Below are 23,180 nucleotides of genomic sequence, written 5' to 3'. Positions count from 1 at the left end.
CCATTTTATTATCACATTAAATTATTTTATATTCTAGCATATGTTGTTGGCTTTCTGCTCTATTTCATTGAGTCATAGCTTCTATTCTGACAGTATCTCTCTGTTGTGTTGATATAGCATGTTTTAATATTCAGTAGAACAGGTCCTTTCCAAATATCATCATTCTTTTGCAAGTTTTCTGGACTATCAATACCCATGTATTCTTCCAGAAGAATACTAGAATAATTTTACAAAACTTCCAAAATGTTCCATCAGAATCTTTATTTCCCTTGCATTCTTCACTTCTCTGGGGGACAAGTGACACCTTTTTTATAACAAGTCCTCCTGCCAGTAATATTGTATTAATTCTCATTTCTTAATGTTTTCTTTTTAGGTCTCCCAGTTAAAAATGTTTTTTTCATTTCTTACAAACTGTATTCCTAGGATTTTATTACTTTTGTTCATATTATTTTTGCATTACATTAAGGAGTTTCTCTTGTGAAACATACGACAAAATTATGTGTAACACATGTATATGTAAATAATAATTATGAAATGAACATGCAGGTACCCACTGTCCAATCTAAGAAATAAACCATCACTGTATCATTGGAGCATCCTTTGTGCCTTCACTCTTGACTCCTACTCTCCGCCCCATGAACAAAAAAAATGCATATTATCCTGAATTTTATGTTAATCGTTCTCTTTATTTGGAGTTATAAGTATATACATCTATCTCAAGACAAAATATCATTTAGTTTTTCCTGGTTTCCTTTATATACATAAAGCTGAGTGTTTGTATTGCATGATTTGCATTTGCCACTCAATGCTGTTTTGAGATTCATCCCCACTAATGCACGCAGTTGTATTTCATTCATCTAAATTTTATGAATAGAGTCTTATTTATTTTCTATATTTCTTATTTCTTACTATAGGCAGACATTAAGACTATTTCCCGATGGGGCTATCTTACGGCATTGCTCCTATGAATGTTTTTGTACATTTGGTTGAAAATACGTATGATTTCACTAAGGTATACCTAGAAATAGGACAGGTAGACTAAGGGCAATATCTGTCTTCAGCTCTCCTGAGTAATGCCAAATGATTTTCCAAAGTGTTGGCAGCAACGTACACTCCCTCCAACAACGTTCTGAAAGCTCCTACGTCTCTACATCCTTACAAACACTTGGTATTGTAAGGTTTTTATATTCTAGACCATCTGGTAAGTGTGAAATGATAGATCATTGAGATTTTAGTTGTTTTTGTCTGTTTTCTAAAGAGGATGAGCATCTTTTAGTGTTTTTTGGACATTACTGTCTTCTTCTTATTGACTTGTAGAGGTTCTTTGCATATCCCTGCTATGGGTCCTTTTATTGGCTATGTGTGTTATAAAAATCTTCTCTTGGTTTTTGTCTTCCCTATCCCTTTATGTTACCTTTGGATAAAGATCAATTCTTAATTTTGCTGTGGTCAAATTTATCAGGTTTTCTTTTTTTTTCTTTAGTGACTTGATGGTGGTAATCATTTCACAATGTATACCTATATCAAATCATCATGTTGTAGATCTTAAATATATACAATTTTATTTATCAAATATACCTCAACAAAGCTGGGAAAAAAATAGCAGGAGATGCTGTTGGTGCTTACTGCCCATATACTGAGGCTCACTGCAAAACACTTGCTACTCTACCTGAAGGCTGTGGAAGCAAACTTGGTCTCCACACAGGGTAAGCAAAGAGTGCCAGAGTTAATGTCCCCAAAACATTCTTCAAGCAACGAAAGGGACTTAATGTATGAATATTCTGGTCTCTTCACCATTGGTTGGGTTAATTCTGAGATATGTTCTAGTAATATTTCTCAAACTGCCTCAAATACTGAAACCCTTGTTATTGTTATCATCATTATTATTATTAATTTTCTTAATATTATTTTCAACCCATTGTGGACCGATACTATCATAAAATTTTTAAAAAGAATAGGAAAGTAAAAGTGAGATATAAAAACATAGAAAATGCAAGCTCCTCCTTTAAAATACTTAATCTCTTTTTCTGTAATTATCTTGTCAAGGACCTGAAAGAGTTCATGAGTCAGTGCCGGTCTCTGGATTATAGGTAGAACGGCACTGCTCTAAAACCCAGTGATTCCCATGGTAATTTTCTTTATAATGCACATTTTATTGGCTTCCTTCCCTTCCCTGATTCACTTCTCTCTACTTACCAGTGTGTCCTGGACCATCTCCTAAATAAACTACTTGCATTTGAATCCTTATCTCAGGATCAGATAAATGCAAACAAAAATAATAAATCCAAATAAAATATTCTTATTTAAGAAATACTTTCTCTACCCTGAAGTCATAAGAATATTCCCTTAAACTTTCTTCAGTTTTAAAGTCATACCTTTTATAAAATGTCTTCAACTCATCTGTAATTGTGTTTTCACATAAAGCGTGAGGTAGGGATCTAATTTCAATTCTTCCTCTCTATCCTAGCACTACTTAATGAAAACACATTTTTATTTACTTAACTGAACTGCCATATGCTCCCTCTGCCTTCCATCACATTCCCACGTACGTATGGGTCTATTTCTACGTTCTCTCTATTTTTTTCAATTGTCGTATTAGACTATTCCTGTGTCAATATCATGCCTTTTTTATTAATTGAATGATTCTTTAAATTCTATAGTGCTTCACAATTTTCAAAAGTTTAACACACATGATTTCATATAATCCCATAATAACCCCTTTCTCCCCTTACCCTGATATTGCCCCTCCCCGTTCCCTCTCCCCACTGGTAACCACTAATTTGTTCTCTATATCTGTGAGCCTGCTTCTTTTTTGTTTCACTCACTAGTTTGTTGTATTTTTTAGATTCCACATATAAGTGATATCATACAGTATTTGACTTTGTCTGTCTTTCACTTCGCATAATGCCCTCCAAGTCCATCCATGCTGCTGCAAATGGCATTATTTCATTCTTTTTTATGGCTGAATAGTATTCCATTGTGTGTATACACTACATCTTCTTTATCCATTCATCTGTTGGTGGACACTTAGGTTGCTTCCATACCTTGGCAATTGTAAATAATGCTGCTATAACATTGGGGTGCACGTATCTTTTTGAATTAGAAATACCGTGTCTTCTAAATTAACAAAGATTTGTAAGTTTTGTAACTGGTAGAGCAAGGCCTGCAAATATGCATTTTGTGTTCAGGGCTGTCTTACTATTCTTGTCTTTTCTCCTTGCATATACATTTTAGGACTAGCTTGTAAATTTTCAAAACAAAAGTCTCATTTTTCTTTTGAAGTCGCATGAAATATAGATCAATTGGGAGACCATAAATGTCTTTATATATTATGGCTTTATAAATTGGGTTTTCTTACTTAGGTCTTCTTTAATGTCCTTCAGTGCTTTATACATTTACATATACTATATATCTTGGAATCTTTTTGTTAGGTTTATTCCTAAAAACCATATATTTTTATTGGTATCATAAATAGTATCTTAAAAAAAACACATACTTTTTAGGTGAATGGAAATGCAATTGATTTTCTAATGTTGAGTTCTTTGTCAAACATGCTATATTCTCCTATTAATTCTAATGAATTGTGTGTAAATTTCTTTGGGTTATCTAATAAATAACCATAGCATCTGCAGTTAATGATAATTTTGTTCTTTTCCAATCTTTTAACTATTTATTTAATTTTCTTGTCTTCTACCAAAGCCACCAATACAATATTTAGTGGAGATAATGATAAGCATCTGTGTGCTTTCCAACCTTAAAGGAAATGATTTTATTATTTCATCCTTGGGTGTGGTGTCTGTAAGTTTCTTATAGTTACCCTTTATCAGGGTAAGAAGGTCTTTTTTATTCCTGGTATACAAGGATATTTTCTTTTTAAGTCATGCTGAGCTTTAACTGAAGCTTTTTCTGTACCTACTGTAGTAATGATATGTTTTTGCCCTCTCTTACTTTGCTGAAGTAGTGAATTGCAGTATTTGTTAATGTTGAACAAATATTAATTTCCTAAAATAAACCATTTTTTTTTCCTAGTGGTATACAGTGCTGGATTCTTTGTTAATATTTTGTTTGGGGGATTTGCATCTAATTGTCCTTTTTCTCATAATAAGCTTGTCTGGTTTTGATATTAAGGATAAACTGGTATCCTAAAATGAGGAGAGGAGTGTTCCTTCTTCTTCTTCTCTCTAAAAGTATCGATGCAAGACTGGGATTGCCAGTGCCTTGAGTATCTGTCTGATTGCGCCTGTAAGACCATCTAGGACTGGTGTGTTTTTGTTGGAAAAGTTTAAACTACTGATTCTATTTCTCTATTTGAGAATTATGTACATTTTCCCCCTTTAGTCAAGTTTTTACATTTATATTTTACTAGGAATTTTTTCATAGCCCATAAACGTCAAATTTACTGGTCTAAAAGGATATTTAATATCCATATTTTATCTTTTTTACTGTGAAAGAACCAGTATACAAGCATATAAAACAAACACACATTTCATTAATTTATCAACAGACAACTTCATACCCGCAAAAGGTAAGGGCTCTCTTAACTTCCTAATAATCATGACCTTGGTTTTCATTATAGTTTTTCTTCCTTAAACACACATCCCGAAGCACTATGGAGTTCATTATTAAATAAAAATAATAAATATAATAAACAGTGCTAAACTCTTTTACAAAGCCCAGTCTGGGAGAACTAACCTCTTTCTTTACATCACTAATTTCCATTCCATGAACATGTTCTAACCCAGCATTTATTTATACATTCTGTTAAGAATGTGGATTTTACTGTGTTTTTAAATCTTGTTTCTTGCTGTAATTCTTAAGGGACATTTGCTTTGCATTAAAAGACTGTTCCTCTTTAATAAGAATGAAAGCATTTTTCCATCTGTCCAGTAACCTTTCTTTATGCAACCTTACAAGAGCTGGAACAGGCCAGTCTAGTTTGGTGGGCTGAGATACGTTCTGCTAGTGATTATATGAGCCCCTGTTTTAAATATTTTTAACCCAGAGGGAAAGGGAAAATTTAGATATGCCCGTCATTACTTGGCCAGATAAGGGGTCCGCTTGCTTGGAGGTGAGGGTTGGTGGGGGAAGGTTAGGGAAAAGAAATGACCACACAACAGGAAGCTTCTTTTCAAAAAGAGGACTTACTTTGGTTTTTGAAGGAGCAGCCTGAAGTTACCTGGAGCACTCCCCCTACCTTTAACTGGAATGGCTCATCCCAAAGATACTCTTTCCTCAAATCCCTCTGCTTTCCTGATTTACCACATTGCAGGCTTGGACCAAGGGCTCTCATCCTCTGCTCTGTGGACAGGCATATAAAGATGCCTCAACATTAAGATCTCCTGAACCCCTGACCCCCCCCCCCACTCCTATCAGCTCCATGGCCCACCCTCGCCTTTAGCCTTGGGCAGAGTTTGAGGGTATTTATGCAATTGGGCTTAGAAGTTCCTTCTTGTGCCCCAAGGGACTGGGTGGCAGTGGAGGGGGTGGTTTCTTTCGGTGAAGTCACAGCTCAGTCATCTTTTCTCCATGTAGGTCCCCCTCCCCCAACACTGCTCTGCATTAATTCCTCTGGCATGGGTATGGCATCCTCTTACAGTTCTCAGGGCAGAATGAAAGGCATTTTTCTATTCCTTTGGGAAGGTAGTTTAAGAAGAATGATCAGATGACCATCTTGAATCAAAACTCTCATTTTCATCATGCAGACCTATAACGCAGTACTAACACCATGGACTGAGCCAGACTGCCTGGGTTTACGTCCCATTCTCACCACTTATTTGTTGTACAACCTGAGGCAAGTCGCTTAACCTCTCTGTGACTCAGTTTCCTTACTTTAAAATGAGGATTAAAATAGTACCTCCTTCATAGCTATTGTGGTGACTCACACTCTGTGTGTTTGCTCCTCCCCCTGGTCCCATCACATTCTCTGAGAACTGCTCTAGTGCAGCCTGGAGATCACCAATTTGATTCTTCTGCAGAATCAGAATTGTTACTATTTCCTTTGGTGTCCTTCCATCTATCTAGAGTCTCTGAATAGTGTCGTACTGCTAATCATAGAAGCCGTATCTTCTCGTAGCTTTACTGAGCACATTTAACAGCTTTCTAAAATTTTCTTCTGATTTCTATGGTAAATTATTTAAAAATCTATTTTGTCTTTGAGGAGATTCTCATGATTCATTCATTCAATAATATCTTTATCACATGTCTACTATCTACCTGGCACTGTTCTAAGTGGCTGGAAGTACCAGTAAACAAAAATAGAAACAAACCATCATTGTCTCCTTGGTATACATGCAAGTGGGAGAAGAAAGATAATTAAATGTAGAGTGAAATAGGCAGCATGTCAAATGATAAATCCTAGGGAGATACACAGAGCAGGGAAGAGGGACAAGGAGTCTGGTGTTAGAAAAGTCCAGTTTATAATAGAAAGGTTGAGGAAGAGTCACCTGAAAGGTGACATTTGAGCGAAGACATGAAGGAGGTGAAGAAAACCAGCCCTGTTTTTTTGTGGGAAGATTGTTCTAGTCAGAAGGAATGGCAAGTGCGAATGTCCTGAGGCAGGGACACACCTGGCACATTTGAGGAGAACAGTGACTGGATTTATGTAGTAAGGCAGACATAGAAGAAGATGAGGTCAGAGAGGCAACCAGAAAAGTGGTAGTATTAAAACCAGGCAGGGGGCTTCCCTGGTGGCGCAGTGGTTGAGAGTCTGCCTGCCGATGCAGGGGACGTGGGTTCGTGCCCCGGTCCGGGAGGATCTCACATGCCGTGGAGCGGCTGGGCCCGTGAGCCATGGCCACTGAGCCTGCGCGTCCGGAGCCTGTGCTCCGCAACGGGAGAGGCCACAACAGTGAGAGGCCCGCGTACCGCAAACAAAACAAAACAAAACAACAAAAAAACAGGCAGGACCCTGTGGGGCTCATGGGCACAGAAGCCTTTCTGTGCCCCCTGTTCCTTGTTTGTAGGGAACAGAGTCTAGCCTCCCTGACCTGCCCTGAGTTCGAAAGGGCAGCTTCAAATCAGGGAAGGGAGAGGATACAGACAGAGACAAGGGAGGAGCAGCCCAGAAACAACAGTGCAGCCTTGGGGCAGGGTCCTGGTTCTGCCTCAAGGGACGCACGGAACAATATCTTTGAGCTCTTTACGAACTAAAACCCCCAACACATGTAAGATGTTAGCATTCTTCATTCCAAAGAAGATCACAGTTTGATAACCTCATCAAGAGACCACCTGAGGCCAAATTAAAGGAACCAGAAAGGCTCATTAGGAGGAGACTACCTGAAATCAGATTAAAGGAGTGCAGGCCCTGCAGACACCCTAATGTTATCAGCAACTCCACCCTTGAACTACCGCTAAAAAACTCCTCACCAAATCCTCCTGGACTGGGGGACACAGATTTTGGAGGGCATGAGCCCGCTGTGTTCCCCTTTGCCTGGCAAAGCAGTAAAGCTAGTAAAGCTAGTCTTTTCTACTTCACCCAAAACTTTGAGATTCGATTTGGCACCAGTGCACAGAGGCCAAGTTTTCCGCACCAGTGTGGTCCCATAGGACCTCGTGAGCCATCCTAAGGACTTGTGCTTTTGATTTCAGTAACACGAGAAACCACTGGAAGGTTATGCACAGAGGGGCGATGTTGTGATTTGCCTCATGGTTTAATAAGATCCTTCTGGCCGCTGTGTTGAGAAAACAGAGTAGGGGCCAGGGCTAAAGCTGAAAGGCCATTGTGGAGGCCACTCTAATAATACAGGTTGGAGACTGCAGTGGCTTGGACCAAAGAGCTAGCAGTAGAGGCTGTAAAAAATGATCAAGGTCTTGCTATGTACTGAAGGACGAGTCAAGAGAATGTGCTTATGGATGGGATGTGGGGAGTGAACAGGGATGCTTTGCACAAAGCAAGGGGGCACCAATCATAGAGAACAGGTGTGTTCCCTGGAGTTTCCCTGGAGTTTGCAATCCAGGGCTTTAAATGTGACAAAAGTGAGGAATCAAGGTTTCTGACTTGAGCCATTGATAAGATGGAGTTGCCATTAACTGAGGTGGAGAAGAGCATGAGGAGAATGTGTATGAGTTTGGTGGTGGCTGAAGGATGATCAGGCCAGCTGTGGACGTGTTTAACTCCAGTGGCTGACTAGCAATGCAGGTGGATAGGTCTAACAGGATAAATGACTGGATAATTTGGATAAATGACTCCGGAGGGCAGGGGAGAGGTCTGGCTTGGAGACGTCAACTGGAGAAATCATTAGCATAGGGATAGATTTTAAAGCCAAAGGATTGGAGGAAATAATTAGCGGAATGAGTGTGGACCAAGGGTCAACAAGCTATGGCCACTGCCAAATGCAACCAGCTGCTTGTTCTGTAAATAAAATTCTACTGGAACACTGCCACACCCATTCATTTCTACGGTCAGAGTAAGATGTTTGCAATTGGGATTACAGAGGTATTATAGGTAATTTTAAGATGGTCCCCTGCCCATAACTAACAGAAATCTTGCGTAGATCACTGGTTTGGTTTTTCCAAGTCACACACCTTCAGTTAAAAAGCAGTCTGCCGATTCTGGTACTGGCCACACACCACTTAATATAGTTCTTGGCAGAGAGGACATTAAATGCTTTACGTATAGACTTTCAAGTAGGACACCGTCTAGAAACTGGTGGGATGACCATCCCCATTTTGCAGATGGGGGCACTAAAATGTACAGAATGCAAGTAATTTAATCAAGGTTACACAACAAAGTAGTGAATGGAGCCTAGATACAGCCCAGATCCCTCCGACTCCAGAGTGTTTTCTGAATCACCCCTTTCTTCCATCACCTGGTAGACATGTGGGTTTAGAAAAGCTGAAAGACAGTCACACGAAAGTCACCTACTAGTGGAAAAATCAGCACATCTCGGCCCCAGGCTGAGGCTCTTTTGACCACATCACACTACCACTCCACAAGTCAAGAAGTCCTCTTCCATGAAGCCAACTTACAGTCGACCCTCGGTGTCCGCAGGAATTGGATCCAGGATAACAAAATAACAAAATCCACTGAAGCTAAATTCTTTATATAAAACGGCGCAGTGCAGTTGACCTTCCACACTGGGGGTTCCTCATGGGAGGATTTAACGAACCGTGCATTGATTTCGAAATCAATATGCAGATACGGAACCCACAGACATGGAACCCACGGATACAGAGGGCTAACTGTACTTTATTTTGATTCAACTAGGTCTTTTTCTTCCCCGTCTTACTCACTGTGAAAAGACTTCTTGAGGAAAGATTCCTGTTTTGTCTAATCTTCTAAGTTGCTTTACCCTTCTTTTTTTCCTTCGTAATTCTTTAGTGGATCCATGTATTCCCTCCCCACAATTTCATTTCTTTTTCTATCTAACAGCACGGAACTTTCCATCCCTTTGATAGAGTTCTACAACAAAGGTTAATTACTTTATAATTTCATTCTCTTTAAAAAAAAAAAAAGCACACTAAAATTGCTAATTTTAACTGTGCTTCTTGTCAGTAGGTTCATGTAAATTCACTGTAATTAAAACAGATGTTTTCTTGTGCCTAACACTCAGGTGGTAATTTAAGGGAAATTTTCATTTCAACATAAAGGAGGACAGAGTGTTATCAAGGGAAGTTTTCTCCTCTCTTCTCCTGTCTTATCCTTTCCTCTTCTTTCTTCCCCTCCATTTTTGTATCTGAAAAGTGGGGCTAATGGTGAACTTTGAGGGTAGTTGTGAGAAGTAACAAGTCAGTTTTTGTGAAAGCACAGAGCCCTGCACAGCCAGCACAAGTTTTCCTTCCTATCATCTTGTCTAGGTTTTTTTTTTTTAATTTATTTATTTTTTGCCTCTCCATTCCAGGTGCCATATTTGTTGGTTAGTTGGTTGTTGTTCATTATAGAGGCTCAGAACTAACTTAAAAGTTGAAATAATTTGAAAATGGTTCAGAGGAGTCTGTCTTATAGAGACAAGATAGATTTAAACAATTTCAATCCACTTTGTAATTTCCAGTCTTGCTGGAGGAAAGATAATTTTTTTCTGGATAAATTTTTATATCTTAAGGTGTCCAACATACCTTTTTAATGGAACTATACAGTGGTGTATTAGTAAATGTTTCACAGCCAGTTCTCCAGGAAAACAAAACAAAATAAAAACTCAATATGTTTCCTGATTTCCATGGTATAAATATCTCCACCGTGGTTGATTTTAAGCAGTGAATGTGATATCACTGGGTTCAGAGGTTAGAAGAGAGGCTAATGATTAGCTCTATCAAGCCAGTATCAGCTGGTTTTGAGTGTAAATAAAATATGTTATACACGTCTTTACCTTCTTAGCATATATAAGCAGGGCCCCGTGATATAATGAAAGAGGCATGGGTTTCGATATTAGCTATTCGTTCATTTAACAAATAGTTAATGAGCATCTACTAGGTGCCAGGCAGACAATAAACACACACACACACACACACACACACACAGAGTATTTCAGGTAATGATAAGTACTACAGAAAAGGATAAAACAGAGAGAGTGTTTAGGGAGATACTGGCCAGGAATAGGATTGTATCTTAGATAGGGTTGGGGGAAAAGCACAGATAAGATTTTGGGATCTACTTATTGGCTCTGCCATTTGTTACTTAAGTAGCCTTAGACAGGTTCCTTAAACTATCTGAGCCTCAGATTCCTCTTCCACCCAGTATCAGTAGCATCTACATCACAGTATTTGGCAACAGACTGTATGAATGAAGAATATCAGCTCAACACCTAGCTCATAATGGACATTCAAAACCTGTAACTGCACTTCTCCTTATCCTTTATGATAGCTCAAGGTCAGCTCTGCAAAGATTAACAATGTACTGAGCCCTAATTAAATGACGGCTCGGCACTTACTAAGATGTGTATAGCTTTTTATCCTTAACTAAATGACTATGGATTTCACCAGTTATTGCCTTGTTGTTATCGCTTTTTATACTTTTCTTCTCACTGTCCTCTTTTCCAGATTTTATGTGCTGCATCTTGTTACTGTACAAGTACACATCCCTAGCAACACGCAGCCTCTTGTTACTGCATCTTGTTACTGTACAAGTACACATCCCTAGCAACATGCAGCCTCTTGTTACTGCATCTTGTCACTGTCCAAGTACACGTCCCTAGCAACATGTAGTCTCCTTCTAGCTTCATGTGACCTGAGAAACCAGATAATTAACCTTGTTAGAAACGCACATAAAATACAAGCACTCATTCCTAAAATATCATTCTTCTCTATGATGAAAGTACATGTCTTATACTAAATGCAATAGTATATGTATTATATGTGATTAAGGATATATTAAATGTGATTAAGCATATTATGTTAATATATTATATACTATATGATTAATAATCAATTCGATTTTATACAATTATTATAAATTATATGGGAATCTACATTCCTTACTGCAAAATAAGAAAAATGATAGTTTGCTTTTTCATGTTTGGTGTTAAGATTAGACAAATCTACATTGCTGATGAAAATGTAAAATAATAAGGACCTCTATGGAGGAGTATCTGTCATCATCTAACAAAAATGCATATCCATTTACGCACTGACCCCAGTAATCCAACTTTCAGGAACTTCTCATGAAAATACATCTCCACAATACCAAACAACATATGTACAATACTGGATACAGTATTATTTGTCATAGCAAAAAATGGGAACAACCAAGTGTCCACAGGACCCTACTTGAATTAACCATGGTATATCCACATAACGAAGTCCCACACAGCTATAAAAAAGAATGACACAAATCTGTACAAACCGACATGGACTGATTTCAAGGATATATTAAGTGAACAAAAACACAAGATGCAGAGTATACCTACTATGCTATCTTTTACATAAAAATAAGAGAAATAAAGATAATTTTTACTTTTTTGCAAAATGAACTATAGGAAAGATGTATCTGAAATAAATACAAATGGTTACCTTCCAGGTGCAGGTAAGAACAGTGTGAAAGAGAGATGCTGGCAATTCTCTGAGTGCACCTTTTTATACAGTTTTGACTTTTGAACCAAGAAACTGTTTTGATGTTAGAAACAATGACATTGAACAAAAAAGGATGGGGGGAAGGCAGACCTTAAAATTGAAATAAATGAACCTAGTAGGGTATCAAATTGATAATATAACCATCCAGAGAAAAGAATGAACTTTTGGATATGGTATCATGACTACTCAAGGAGAGAAAAACTAAAAAGAAAATCTTTAACCTAATTTAGTAGTTTTCTTGTTTGTTAGGAGGACTGGTATTGTAATTCTGAGACTACTTTGTGTGTATTGCAGCATGGAGCAAATGAAAAAAATATGTGAATGCTGGGGTTTTCACTGTGGGAGGAGGGAGATAGATATATATGGATTGAGGGCAAGTGCAGAAGACTCCTGAGGTGTTGGATTTGAATTAGTGTGAGTTCATGATTTAAAACAGATAAAATTATATTCCCCAGCTCTACCTTCTTGGAGAGCCTAGAGGCAGTAACACCCCATCGAGCACAACTAAGATGCGTCTCTGAAAACAACCAGATATCCTCAGATAACTGGTTAACTCCAGGTCTGGGGCAGAGACATTACAAGGAGAGTCTGGAATATTCTGTCGCACTAGAAGCAAGGAAGACTAATGAGAGCATGTCCAAAGGACCTAGGAGCCAATCTGAAGGGACCCCCCCAGCCATATTTAAGACAGTTTGAGCATTGAAAAGAATAATAATAATAATGGAGTTTAATACACTGAGGAAGAAAAAATGACCCACGAGTCAATAGGGAAAACAAATGGGGAGGGGGATGAGGAGAGAAAAGCTCTTTTATAAAGAACAATGCAAATTAATACATGTAGAGGGAATGCTAGATTTAGAGCACCCTTTTGTAAATATCAGCATAATAACTGATTCAGGAGAGGATTATCAAGGAGTGTTAAAACCACTGGGTCAAAAGTTCTTGGGGAGACCCGGAATTGCCAAAGCAATCCTGAGGAAAAAGAACAAAGCAGGAGGCATAACCCTCCCAGACTTCAGACAGTACTACAAAGCTGCAGTAATCAAAACAGTGTGGTACTGGCACAAAAATAGACATACGATCAATGGAACAGAATAGAGCGCCCAGAAATAAACCCATGCACTTACGGTCAATTAATCTTCGACACAGGAGGCAAGAATATTAAATGGGAAAAAGTCTCTTCAGCAAGTAGTGTTGGGAAAGTTGGACAGCTGCACGTAAATCAATGAAGTTAGAACACACCCTCACACCAAAAATTAACTCAAAATGGCTTAAAGACTTAAACATAAGATATGACACCATAAAACTCCTAGAAGAGATCGTAGGCAAAACATTATCTGACACAAATCATACCAATGTTTTCTTAGGTGAGTCTCCCAAGGCAGTAGAAATAAAAACAAAAACAAACAAACAAAAACAAGTGGGGCCTGGGACTTCCCTGGTGGTCCAGTGGTTAAGACTTCACCTTCCAATGCAGGGGGTATGGTTTTGATCCCTTGTCAGGGAGCTAAGATCCCACATTCCTCATGGCCAAAACCAAAAAAAAACAGAAAAAAAACCAGAAGCAATGTTGTAACAAATTCAATAGACTTTAAAAATAGTCCACATCAAAAAACTCTTAAAAAAACAAACAAAAAAACAAATGGGACCTAATCAAGCTTACAGGCTTTTGCACAGCAAAGAAAACATAAACAAAATGAAAGGACAATCCATAGAATGGGAGAAAATATTTGCAAATGATGTGACCAGCAAGGGCTTAATTTTTAAAATATACAAACAGCTCATACAACTCAACAACAAAAAAAGCAAACAACCCAATCAAAAAATGGGCAGAAGACTTAAACAGACATTTCTCCAAAGAAGACATACAGATGGCCAATAGGCACATGAAAAGATGCTCAACATCACTAATTATTGGAGAAATGCAAATCAAAACTACCATGAGGTACCACCTCACACTAGTCAGAATGGCTGTCACTAAAAAAGTTTACAAATAACAAATGCTGGAGAGGGTGTGGAGAAAAGGGAACCCTCTTACACTGTTGGTGGGAATGTAAATTGGTGCAGCCACTATGGAAAACAGTATGGAGGTTCCTCAAAAAACTAAAAAGAGAGTTGCCATATGATCCAGCAATCCCACTCCTGGGCGTATACCCAGACAAAACTCTAATCCGAAAAGATACATGCACTCCAATGTTCATAGCAGCACTATTTACAATAGTCAAGATATGGAAACAACCTAAGTGTCCATCAACAGACAAATGGATAAAGAAGATGTGATACACACACACACACACACACACACATACACACACACAAATGGAATATTACTCAGCTATCAAAAAGGATGAAATTATGCCATCTGCTACAACATGGATGGACCTAGAGATAGATTATCATACTAAGCAAAGTAAGTCAGAAAGAGAAAGACAAATACCATATGACATCACTTATATGTGGAATCTAAAATATGAGACAAATCAACATATCTATGAAACAAAAACAGACTCACAGATATAGAGAACAGACTTGTGGTTGCCAAGGGGGAAAGGGGGTAGAGGAGAGAAAGACTGGTAGTTTGAGATTAGCCGAGGCAAACTGTTATATATAGGATGGATAAACAAGGTCCTACTGTATAGCACAGGGAACTATTGTCATATTCAATATCCTGTGACAAACCATAATGGAAACAAATATGAAAAAGAATATATATATATATATATATATGTAAAACTGAGTCACTTTGCTGTACAGAAGAAATGAACACAACATTGTAAATCAACTATACTTCAATAAAATTTAAAAAAAAGTTCTTGGGGAATAGGATCCTCAAGGATCTCAAAGCATCACTGCACAAGTGAGCTAATTTACGAAGAGAAAAGGTGCTGCATTTACTGTGGAGGGACTGGATGGTCCCCATCTTATCTAAGGGACCAATGCAGCAACATCAGTAGAGGGGGCTCGCTGACATTATGTACCTCTTGACATGATACGGTGAGAAATATACATCACCAACCCGTAGAGCATTTTTGCCAAACATGTCTCACATTCTGGTTTGTCACATAAAATCAGGTTTAATATTATTGGAAATATGAATGTGGGTTATCTATTTGATTATTTTAAAATTAATGCTAAATTTCTTAGATGTTCTATGGTACTGTGGGTATGGAGGAGAATGGCCTTATCCTTAGGTCATGTCATGTATGCTAAAGAATTTAGGGGTCAGGTATCATGATTTCTGCCACTTACTGTCAAAGAGTTAAAAATATTCTATGTATGTTTATATATATTTCCATATCAAATATATCATACCTAGGTATCATATATATATATGAAAAAATAGATAGCAAGGTGTTCAGAAATGCTGAATCTAGTGAAGGGCTTACAGATCTCGTTTGTACTATTCTTTCAATTTTTCTATGGTTTTGAAACATTTCAAAGTAAGGTCTTGGGTACGAGTCATTGTATAAAATATAACATGCCTATGAGTGTCTAGATTCCATTTCACAGTCTTGGCTGTGGTCTGGTTGAAGGCAGAGAAGTAACCACCTAATAAATGAGTCACGGTTTTGTATGAGACATTTGTGAAGAAAAGGGGAAAAATAAAGAACCTGTTTAGTCTCCTATTAACGGTGACCTCCCAGATGAAGCAACAGGTCTCAGTGGCCATGACCTCCTCTCACCAGTGGTGGATTACTTCACACGCTCACGAAAGCACCGGGGTGATGAAATTACTAATTCCGTATATTCCCCAGAAGACAATTTTGTAGCACAGGTGAAAGCAGCCTGAGTCCAGTCAGCTCAGTCTGCAAGGCTGCTCCTTGGTTCCCCAAAGGGGGTTTCGGTTAATGGATTAGAGCTAAGCTCCATCCCCAGCTCGACCTTGAGGTGAATGAGCTCCCAGCAAACAGAGATGGTGCCTCTCCCCTCTTTAGGAGAAACAGAACCTAATCCCGGCATGCAGAGGGCACTGTGCTCTTCTGAGACTTTCCTGCAGCCCGGTGGTTCCTGAGGTGGGGCCTCAGGAGGGCTACAGGATGGAGGCCTGGTGTCTTAATGTTGGTGTGTTTACTGTGATAATGGCCACACATCTCGGTAGAGCAGGAATGGATGTGATATTAACGGCGTTTGATTAAAATTTAATTTCAAAGTTTTGCTGCTCTCAATTTGTTTTGATAAAGGCCTTGTGATTTTTTCTTTTCCTGATGACAAGACGAAGAAAGGGAGAGGCTGAGGCATGCCTTAAGGATGGGATTTGGGATTTGCTGTTGCACATGTAGGTAAGCCTCATAAAGCAGCCCAAGGTGGGCAGAGCATCTTGGCAAAAAAATGCCCTGAGCTGTTCCTGGGCCAAACCCTCCTGTTCATCTTCTGCATCCTGAATCTTCATGCTGGTTCTCAACAGTGGCTCCTCCCTGTCTAACAACCAGGTCCCTCATGAACACTTGTCACTAAACCCCCCTACTTGCCCCAACTCTGCTTCTCCAACCAGGCACTGACCACATCGCCACTCCTTGAAAGTTGATGTCATAATCTACAACCAGTTACAGTGGACGTCTACAGCTCTGCAGAGATGGGTGGGTGCTTTCTGGGTTGGTTGTGCTAGAGGATTCTTTGTCAAGATTTTTTTTTTTTTTTTTTTTTTTAGTGCAAATGTAGTAGCGACATTTAATGAAAACTTACAATCTGATGAGCATGATTCCAATTTCTATATACACCATCCTTTTTAACGAGCACAACAACCTGTAAGGTAGGTACTATTACTATCTCCTTTTTATAGATGAGAAACTGAGGCACTGAGAGGTTAAGCAACTTGCTCCAGGCGTATCTGGCTCCAGAGTCTGCCTTCTCAAAGAGGGCATTATTCTACCTGCTGGAGGAAGGGGCTGTACATTTTTGAAACAATGGAGCCAGATCTTGGGAAACTCCTGGATCAAAAGCTAAATCCAGGGCCACATGTCCTGGGCTGCAAAATGAAGCCAAGATGAGATGTCTGACCCTCTCTGTTGGAGGATGGATGGCAACAGGCTCATAGGAAACAGGGCACTCAGAACTTCTGGAGAAGCTGGTCTTGGGGAGAGCTATACCCACAGAAGACTGAGGTTCATTACAAGATAGGAAGATGGGGGAACAAGGTGACAGAGGCTGAGTCCCCACTGCTACTGCTACCTAGAAGCACAGTCTACAGGGGCTGCGAACAGAGTGGCTGTGAGGATGAATTTAAAGGGGATCAGGAAGGGTTTGTCATGAAGGCAGGTTTGAAAAAACTTCCAGGTCTAGGATGGGACGGGGTGATATGAGAATTGGGAGACAAGGTGAGAAGCTGGAGCTCCTTCCTCTATCTCCTTGTGGGACTCTGCAGCTGAGGGTGTGGGTCTGGATCCCACCAGGGACCATCACTCAGGGGTCCTTCGACTTGCTTATATGAAATAAGAGTACTAGACAGGACCGCCATGGAAGAGGCTCTGCTTTGAGTCAAGTGTGAGGATTTGCCTCATGTAGTAACAATGACAGAGTTCTGCCCGGATCCCTTCTAATCACTTTATGCCATTTTTGTGCCCTTCGGTGTTTCGTCTGCATGTGTAGAAAGCCAAAAGTTCCTGAGAATTTACTTCCCAATCCTCCATCCCATTCCAGACCTAACCATTGGCTGGCAGCCGTGATCTGGAACGATAGTGATATATAACCTGCCCTATAGAGTTCTCCTGCAGGCCCAGGTCACAGCCCCCTGGATTTGGCCTGAAGCTGTACCTGGGCTTCCTCCCCTTCACTGTCCTGCTTCTCCCACTCCCTCCCCAGTCTCCCCTGGGAAACCTTCCTTAATTGATCATTTGCAGATCAATCCACATGAGTCTGATGCCAGGAAACTAACTAAAGACACCCCTCGAGGCCAGAAGCAGTCTGGCTGGAAGGAAAACTGAAATATGGTCACAGAGAAGTGTTTCTTAGATAAGTCCTAGAACCAGCAAGTCCTGTCCTACCATAAATAACATAACCGTGGCAGAGTTACATGCAAAATACAGCAGGGGTCTGAGAAGAACACCCAAGTTGGCCTGGGGCACTCAGGGAAAGCTTCTGGAGGAAGTAGCACGTGAGCAAAGACTTGAAAGATTATAAATAGAATTCGTCCCACAAACGTGGAGGAGAGGTCATTCTGAGCAGGAGAAACAGAGCAGCATGGGCAAGGAGACAAGGGCGGGAAAAAGAGACGTGTTCTAGGAAGTACACGTGGCTCTCTCTTCCTGGAGTCTTAAGAGGCATGCTGGAAGATAAACTGCAGAAGGCAAACTCATCGGAACTTGTGGGCGTGGAGCTGGGGGATGGGGAGGGGGACATGGAGGCACCCAGGCTGACTTCAGGTGTTTACCTTGACTTAGTAGATGCAGTTCATTGACGTGAGGAACACAGGGAGAGAAGTCCGTATAGAAGAGGAGACAGTTCGTTTCTGGGTACTTTTTTTTTTGAGGTACGCGGGCCTCTCACTGTTGTGGCCTTTCCCACTGCGGAGCACAGGCTCCGGACGCGCAGGCTCAGCGGCCATGGCTCACGGGCCCAGCCGCTCCGCGGCATGTGGGATCTTTCCGGACCGGGGCACGAACCCATGTCCCCTGCATCGGCAGGCGGACTCTCAACCACTGGGCCACCAGGGAAGCCCTGTTTCTGGGTACTTCTGAAGATGCCTGTAGGACACCCAGGTGAATATGCGGTTCTGGGTGCATTCAATGTGTGTGCCAAGTTCTTTAAGTGTATTTTCTGATCCTTATTCTTACAGAATCCAGAGCCGTCTGATTCCCAAACTCAACATGCTTCAACAATACTATCAATACACAGCTTCTCTTTCGGGAGGCATCAGTGTGGTTAAACGCTGGTGTAGCAGGTGGTATAAAGTGAGAAGAGAGATGGGGATGTAGAAAGGTCAAACTTGAGCGTGTGTCTGCGACAGAGTTGCCATTGTCTAGGGGGACAGCACCCCTTGGAGTTGTGCACTGCATAGCCTGTGTGGTGCTTTACTGAAGAGCCTAGAAAAGGGGCTGATATACCAACAGAGAGATGAAAGACGCAGGAAACATAAAACCTCCTAAGCGCTAGGCATGGCCCCCCGAGCAGGTCTGGCATTCCCCGTTCCCGAGTGAGCATGCGCACCGCCTCACTCACCATCCTCCTCCGTCTGCACCACCAGCTGCTCACTCTCCATCCGGCCCTCGGGGTTGGACAGCAGCAGCCGCAGCCGGATGGTCATGAAGGGGCGCAGGCCCCGCAGGGTGTAGTGGGAGGAGGTCTGAATGAGCTCTTCGGCCTCGTACTGCTGCTGGTTGAACACATACTGGTACTGCACCGTGAGGTTGTAGCTGTGGCAGCGGGTCACCGCGTAGCCGAAGGGCTCCCACTGCAGCGTCAGCTGCCGGGCTCGGATGTCCACGATCTCCACGTTTTGCGGGCCGTGCACCGGGTCTGCAAGACACACACGCAAGACACGGCTCTGAGGAGGCTGTCAGGAAGGTGGGGTGGAGGCCCCGCTAAAACAGGGGAGAACAGCTCTTCAAACTCAGCCCAATCACTCAGCCACTGCCTTCCTGATTTCGTCACCTAGAGTATAATTTAATTAACATTTTTCTGTAAATCAAACTCCTTCTTCTTTTTTAAATAAGGCATCTAAAAGAAAACACAACTATTTAAAGGGAAAACCTGAATCACTTGCCATAAATAAATGTTTACCATTTAAAACAATGCAAAGTTGTTTTCATCAGGGTACCACCAAAAACCATGTTGGGTACCACTAACAGCACACACAGCACTTTGGGGAAATACTAATTGAGAAGGATGCTGGAGTTCTGATCTACCTCTTTACATTTCGTCTGGCCACATCCCCTCCCCTTGAGAAACCAGCCCCATTTCTTTAGTTCACCACACTGAGGTGCACAGTCTAGAAATCAAATTGCATCCTCAACACACAGCATCCTCAACAGGTCACTGTGACCCATTGACAGTGCCTTGGAATTTCCCTTCCTTTCCTTGACAACACAACTCATCGTTTCCTAGCCTCCCACAACAGTCCTCAACCCTTCCTTCTTTCCTCTCCACTTTTTTCCAAACAGGCCCCTCCAGGGGCATCGTTCTAAAAACAGATCTGATCCAGCAATCTCACTCCTGGGCATATATTCAGACAAACTGTAATTCAAAAAGATACATGCACCCCTATGTTCACAGCAGCAGTATTCACAATAGCCAAGACATGGAAACAACCTAAATGTCCATTGACAGAGGGATGGATAAAGAAGATGTAGCATACATATACAATGAAATATTCCTCAGCCATAAAAAAGAAAGCAATAATGCCATTTGCAGCTACATGGATGGACCCAGAGATTATCACATTAAGCTAAGTAAGTCAGAAAGAGAAAGACAAATACCATATGATATCACTTATATGTGGAATCTAAAATATGACACAAATAAACTTACCTATGAAACAGACTCACAGACATAGAGAACAGACTTGTGGTTGCCAAGGAGGAGGGGGTTCCGGGGAGAGAAGGATTGGGAGTTTGGTATTAGCAGATGCACACTATTATACATAGAAACTACAAGGTCCTACTGTGTAGCACAGGGAACTATATTCAATATCTTATAATAAACCATAATGGAAAATAATATGAAAAGGATTATATATATATATATATATATATATATACATATATATAACTGAATCACTTTGTTGTACACCAGAAACTAATACAACATTGTAAATCAGCTATACTTTAATTTAAAAATAACAACAGGTCTGATCATGCCTTCTCACCTTAGTGCTGTCTCCCATTCCAGCCCTCCCTACTGATCTTGGTCCCAGACCCCCATATATAACATTGGCTATGTTTATTTTATTATGAATATTCTATTTACACTTTACACAAATTAAATAGATGTGTTTGTGCACAACATATAATAAAAAACAAAACTTTTCTTTTTTTAATCCCCATACGTAAAGCTCATTCTATACGGTTTAGGCATTTGTTACGATAGAAACGTAACTTCTTTTATGATCGGCATTCCCCATAAGTTCTTCTGTCAGACTCTTCGCTGGGAGTAGTTAAGCACAGGCTAGAGATTCAATCCGTGTACTTCCCGCCCCCCGCCCCGCCCACCATGCTACCTCACTAGCTGTGTGACCTTGGGCAAGGGCACTGCATCTCTGAGCCTTCATTTCTTCATCTATAAAGTGGAAATTATTGCGCTAATCTCAGAGGGCCGTTAATGTGTATAAAATGAACTGTAAAGAGAGAGAAAATTGTCTCTACCTAGCAGTGGGCGTTCCTCTTAGAGAGAATGGCCCTTCTTGGAGAAATGCTTTAAGAAGCTTGTTTGGAGTAGACGCTGCAGTCCCAGGGCCTTGGGATCGGCTGTGCTTAGCCTTTAGAGGAAGAGAAAAATGAACTCACTGGCTGCTGGGATTGAATAGGAGAGGATGGGGGTGAACAAGATGGTGTATTTTTGGGTGGAGCCCAACGGGACTGTTCTCATGTGACTCCTAGTCTTCAACAGGGTCCTCAAAATACCACAAGATGATTGGCTGTGATTTGATTTCCTGGGGCTTCTGAGATCTGCATGCCTCATTTGGGCCAAATAAGATGTTGCATGGGTACAAAGGGACCAGAGGCAAAGGGGACTTGGAAAATATGTCCGTATGTTTTACTGACACCTTGACAGATGATTTGGGCTTTCTCAGGCTATGGAATTAAGAGGTTCAAGGACATCTCAGTTCAAGTGCAGAAGACAAGACCCCTGGTGGCCCTGTGGATTAGATACACGTGGGTGAAAGTGTTCTGTAGGTTCGAGAACTCGCATTCAAGAAAGGGCAAGACAGTGGCTCTTTATTAAGCAATAACTATGGGCTGGGCAGTTGCGTGCTGAAAACAACTGTCCGACGTAGGGAACTGAGGCCAACGAAGGGACATGACTTGCCCAGGGCCACACAGCTAAGTCCCCAGCTCTGGACTCCCACGGCATTTTGCACAGCTATCCAGCCCACTCAGCATCCGTCACGCTTTCTAGGAACTGCTTGTTCCTTTATACATCATTCCTCCCAGGCCGCAAGGGACCATGTGCTGTTTGTCCAGCAACCCCAGCACATGGTACTGAGTCTGCTGATGGGCCAGTTCATGTTGCTTAAACTGAGATGAACAGATGGTGACCTGTTTTTGAGAACTGAGCTTGGACCCCCTTGACTCCACAGTCCCCTGTTCTGTCCCCTCTAGCACGTCACCAAGTCTTTAAGGTGAACTTATCTATTTTTCAATTCAAGCAAGAGAACGTCTTAAGATCCTACATGATGGAAACTAGTTTTCAAAATGTATGATGGAGGCATTCATGCTTTCACTATAACCCCCCCAAGCATCAGATGCCACACCCAGCTTCTGCTCCGGTAATTGCCTACAGCAGGTAGAGTCTCAGGTTTACATTCCGGTTGGTACAAACAAGTCAGAAATTGCTGAGAAAGCCTTGTGTGTGCAGTGGAGACTGGTTTGTTGAACTTACATCCCTCGTGTAAATATGCCCAAGCCTAGAGCCTATGGTTTCTGCCTCCAGATAAGACTCCGTCCATATGACCTTCTTGAGTAACAGCCTACAGGCCACTGAGATGGCATACAGTGGGAAGAGAGTGTGGCTTACTTGGGAAGCTGGAAAGTCTTCCTCTGATGGACAAGTAAAGTGGCTTGGCCTCCGGGTTCACTGTCTCTATGCCCTTAGACTTGGCAATGAGGGCCCTGTCCTGAGTCCTGTGAATTGGGGAGCACACTCCGGCCATCTGCAGACTCTGCCCCCCTCCTGAAGCAGGAGGCAATGGGCCAACGTCTCCACTTGGTCCTTGGGCTCCCCATTCTGGACCAGGCTCCAGACACCTGACAGCCTAGAATTCCCTGTCCCAATGGCTCCAAACTCATTTCTGGGGCTTGTGTGAACCTCTTCCCTTGGTCTGGCCATCCAAGGTCACACCATATTCCATGTATGTACCCCTAGGCCCAACGGGTGACCAGAGCATGGCTGTTTGGAGGAGGAGACCTTTGTGGGGAGGGATGGAGGCAGGTGAAAGGAGAAGGAAAGAGGCTGCAGGTCTGTGTGTGTATCTTGTCCCAGACCCATTTGTGTTCTTACATATGTTAGGGACAAGTGTATATGTC

At 41.2% G+C, this 23,180-nt stretch overlaps 1 protein-coding gene across 1 annotated transcript in view; it reads right to left on the bottom strand.

Moving 5' to 3' along the window:
• PTPRT (protein tyrosine phosphatase receptor type T) overlaps positions 1–23,180 on the bottom strand; it is a 1,082,400-nt gene that overhangs the window by 395,805 nt on the left and 663,415 nt on the right. The window contains exon 8 of the mRNA XM_027078280.1: positions 19,159–19,455. Within this exon, the coding sequence (XP_026934081.1) occupies positions 19,159–19,455 (297 nt within the window). The remainder of the gene's footprint in view (positions 1–19,158; positions 19,456–23,180) is intronic.

The sequence above is a fragment of the Aethalodelphis obliquidens genome, unplaced genomic scaffold, assembly GCF_003676395.1.
Source record: "Aethalodelphis obliquidens isolate GAN/ISIS:26980383/991018 unplaced genomic scaffold, ASM367639v1 scaffold42, whole genome shotgun sequence".
NCBI lineage: Eukaryota > Metazoa > Chordata > Mammalia > Artiodactyla > Delphinidae > Aethalodelphis > Aethalodelphis obliquidens.
The sequence above is the reverse complement of the archived record's forward strand: the minus strand, read 5'-3'. Positions and strand labels throughout refer to the sequence as shown.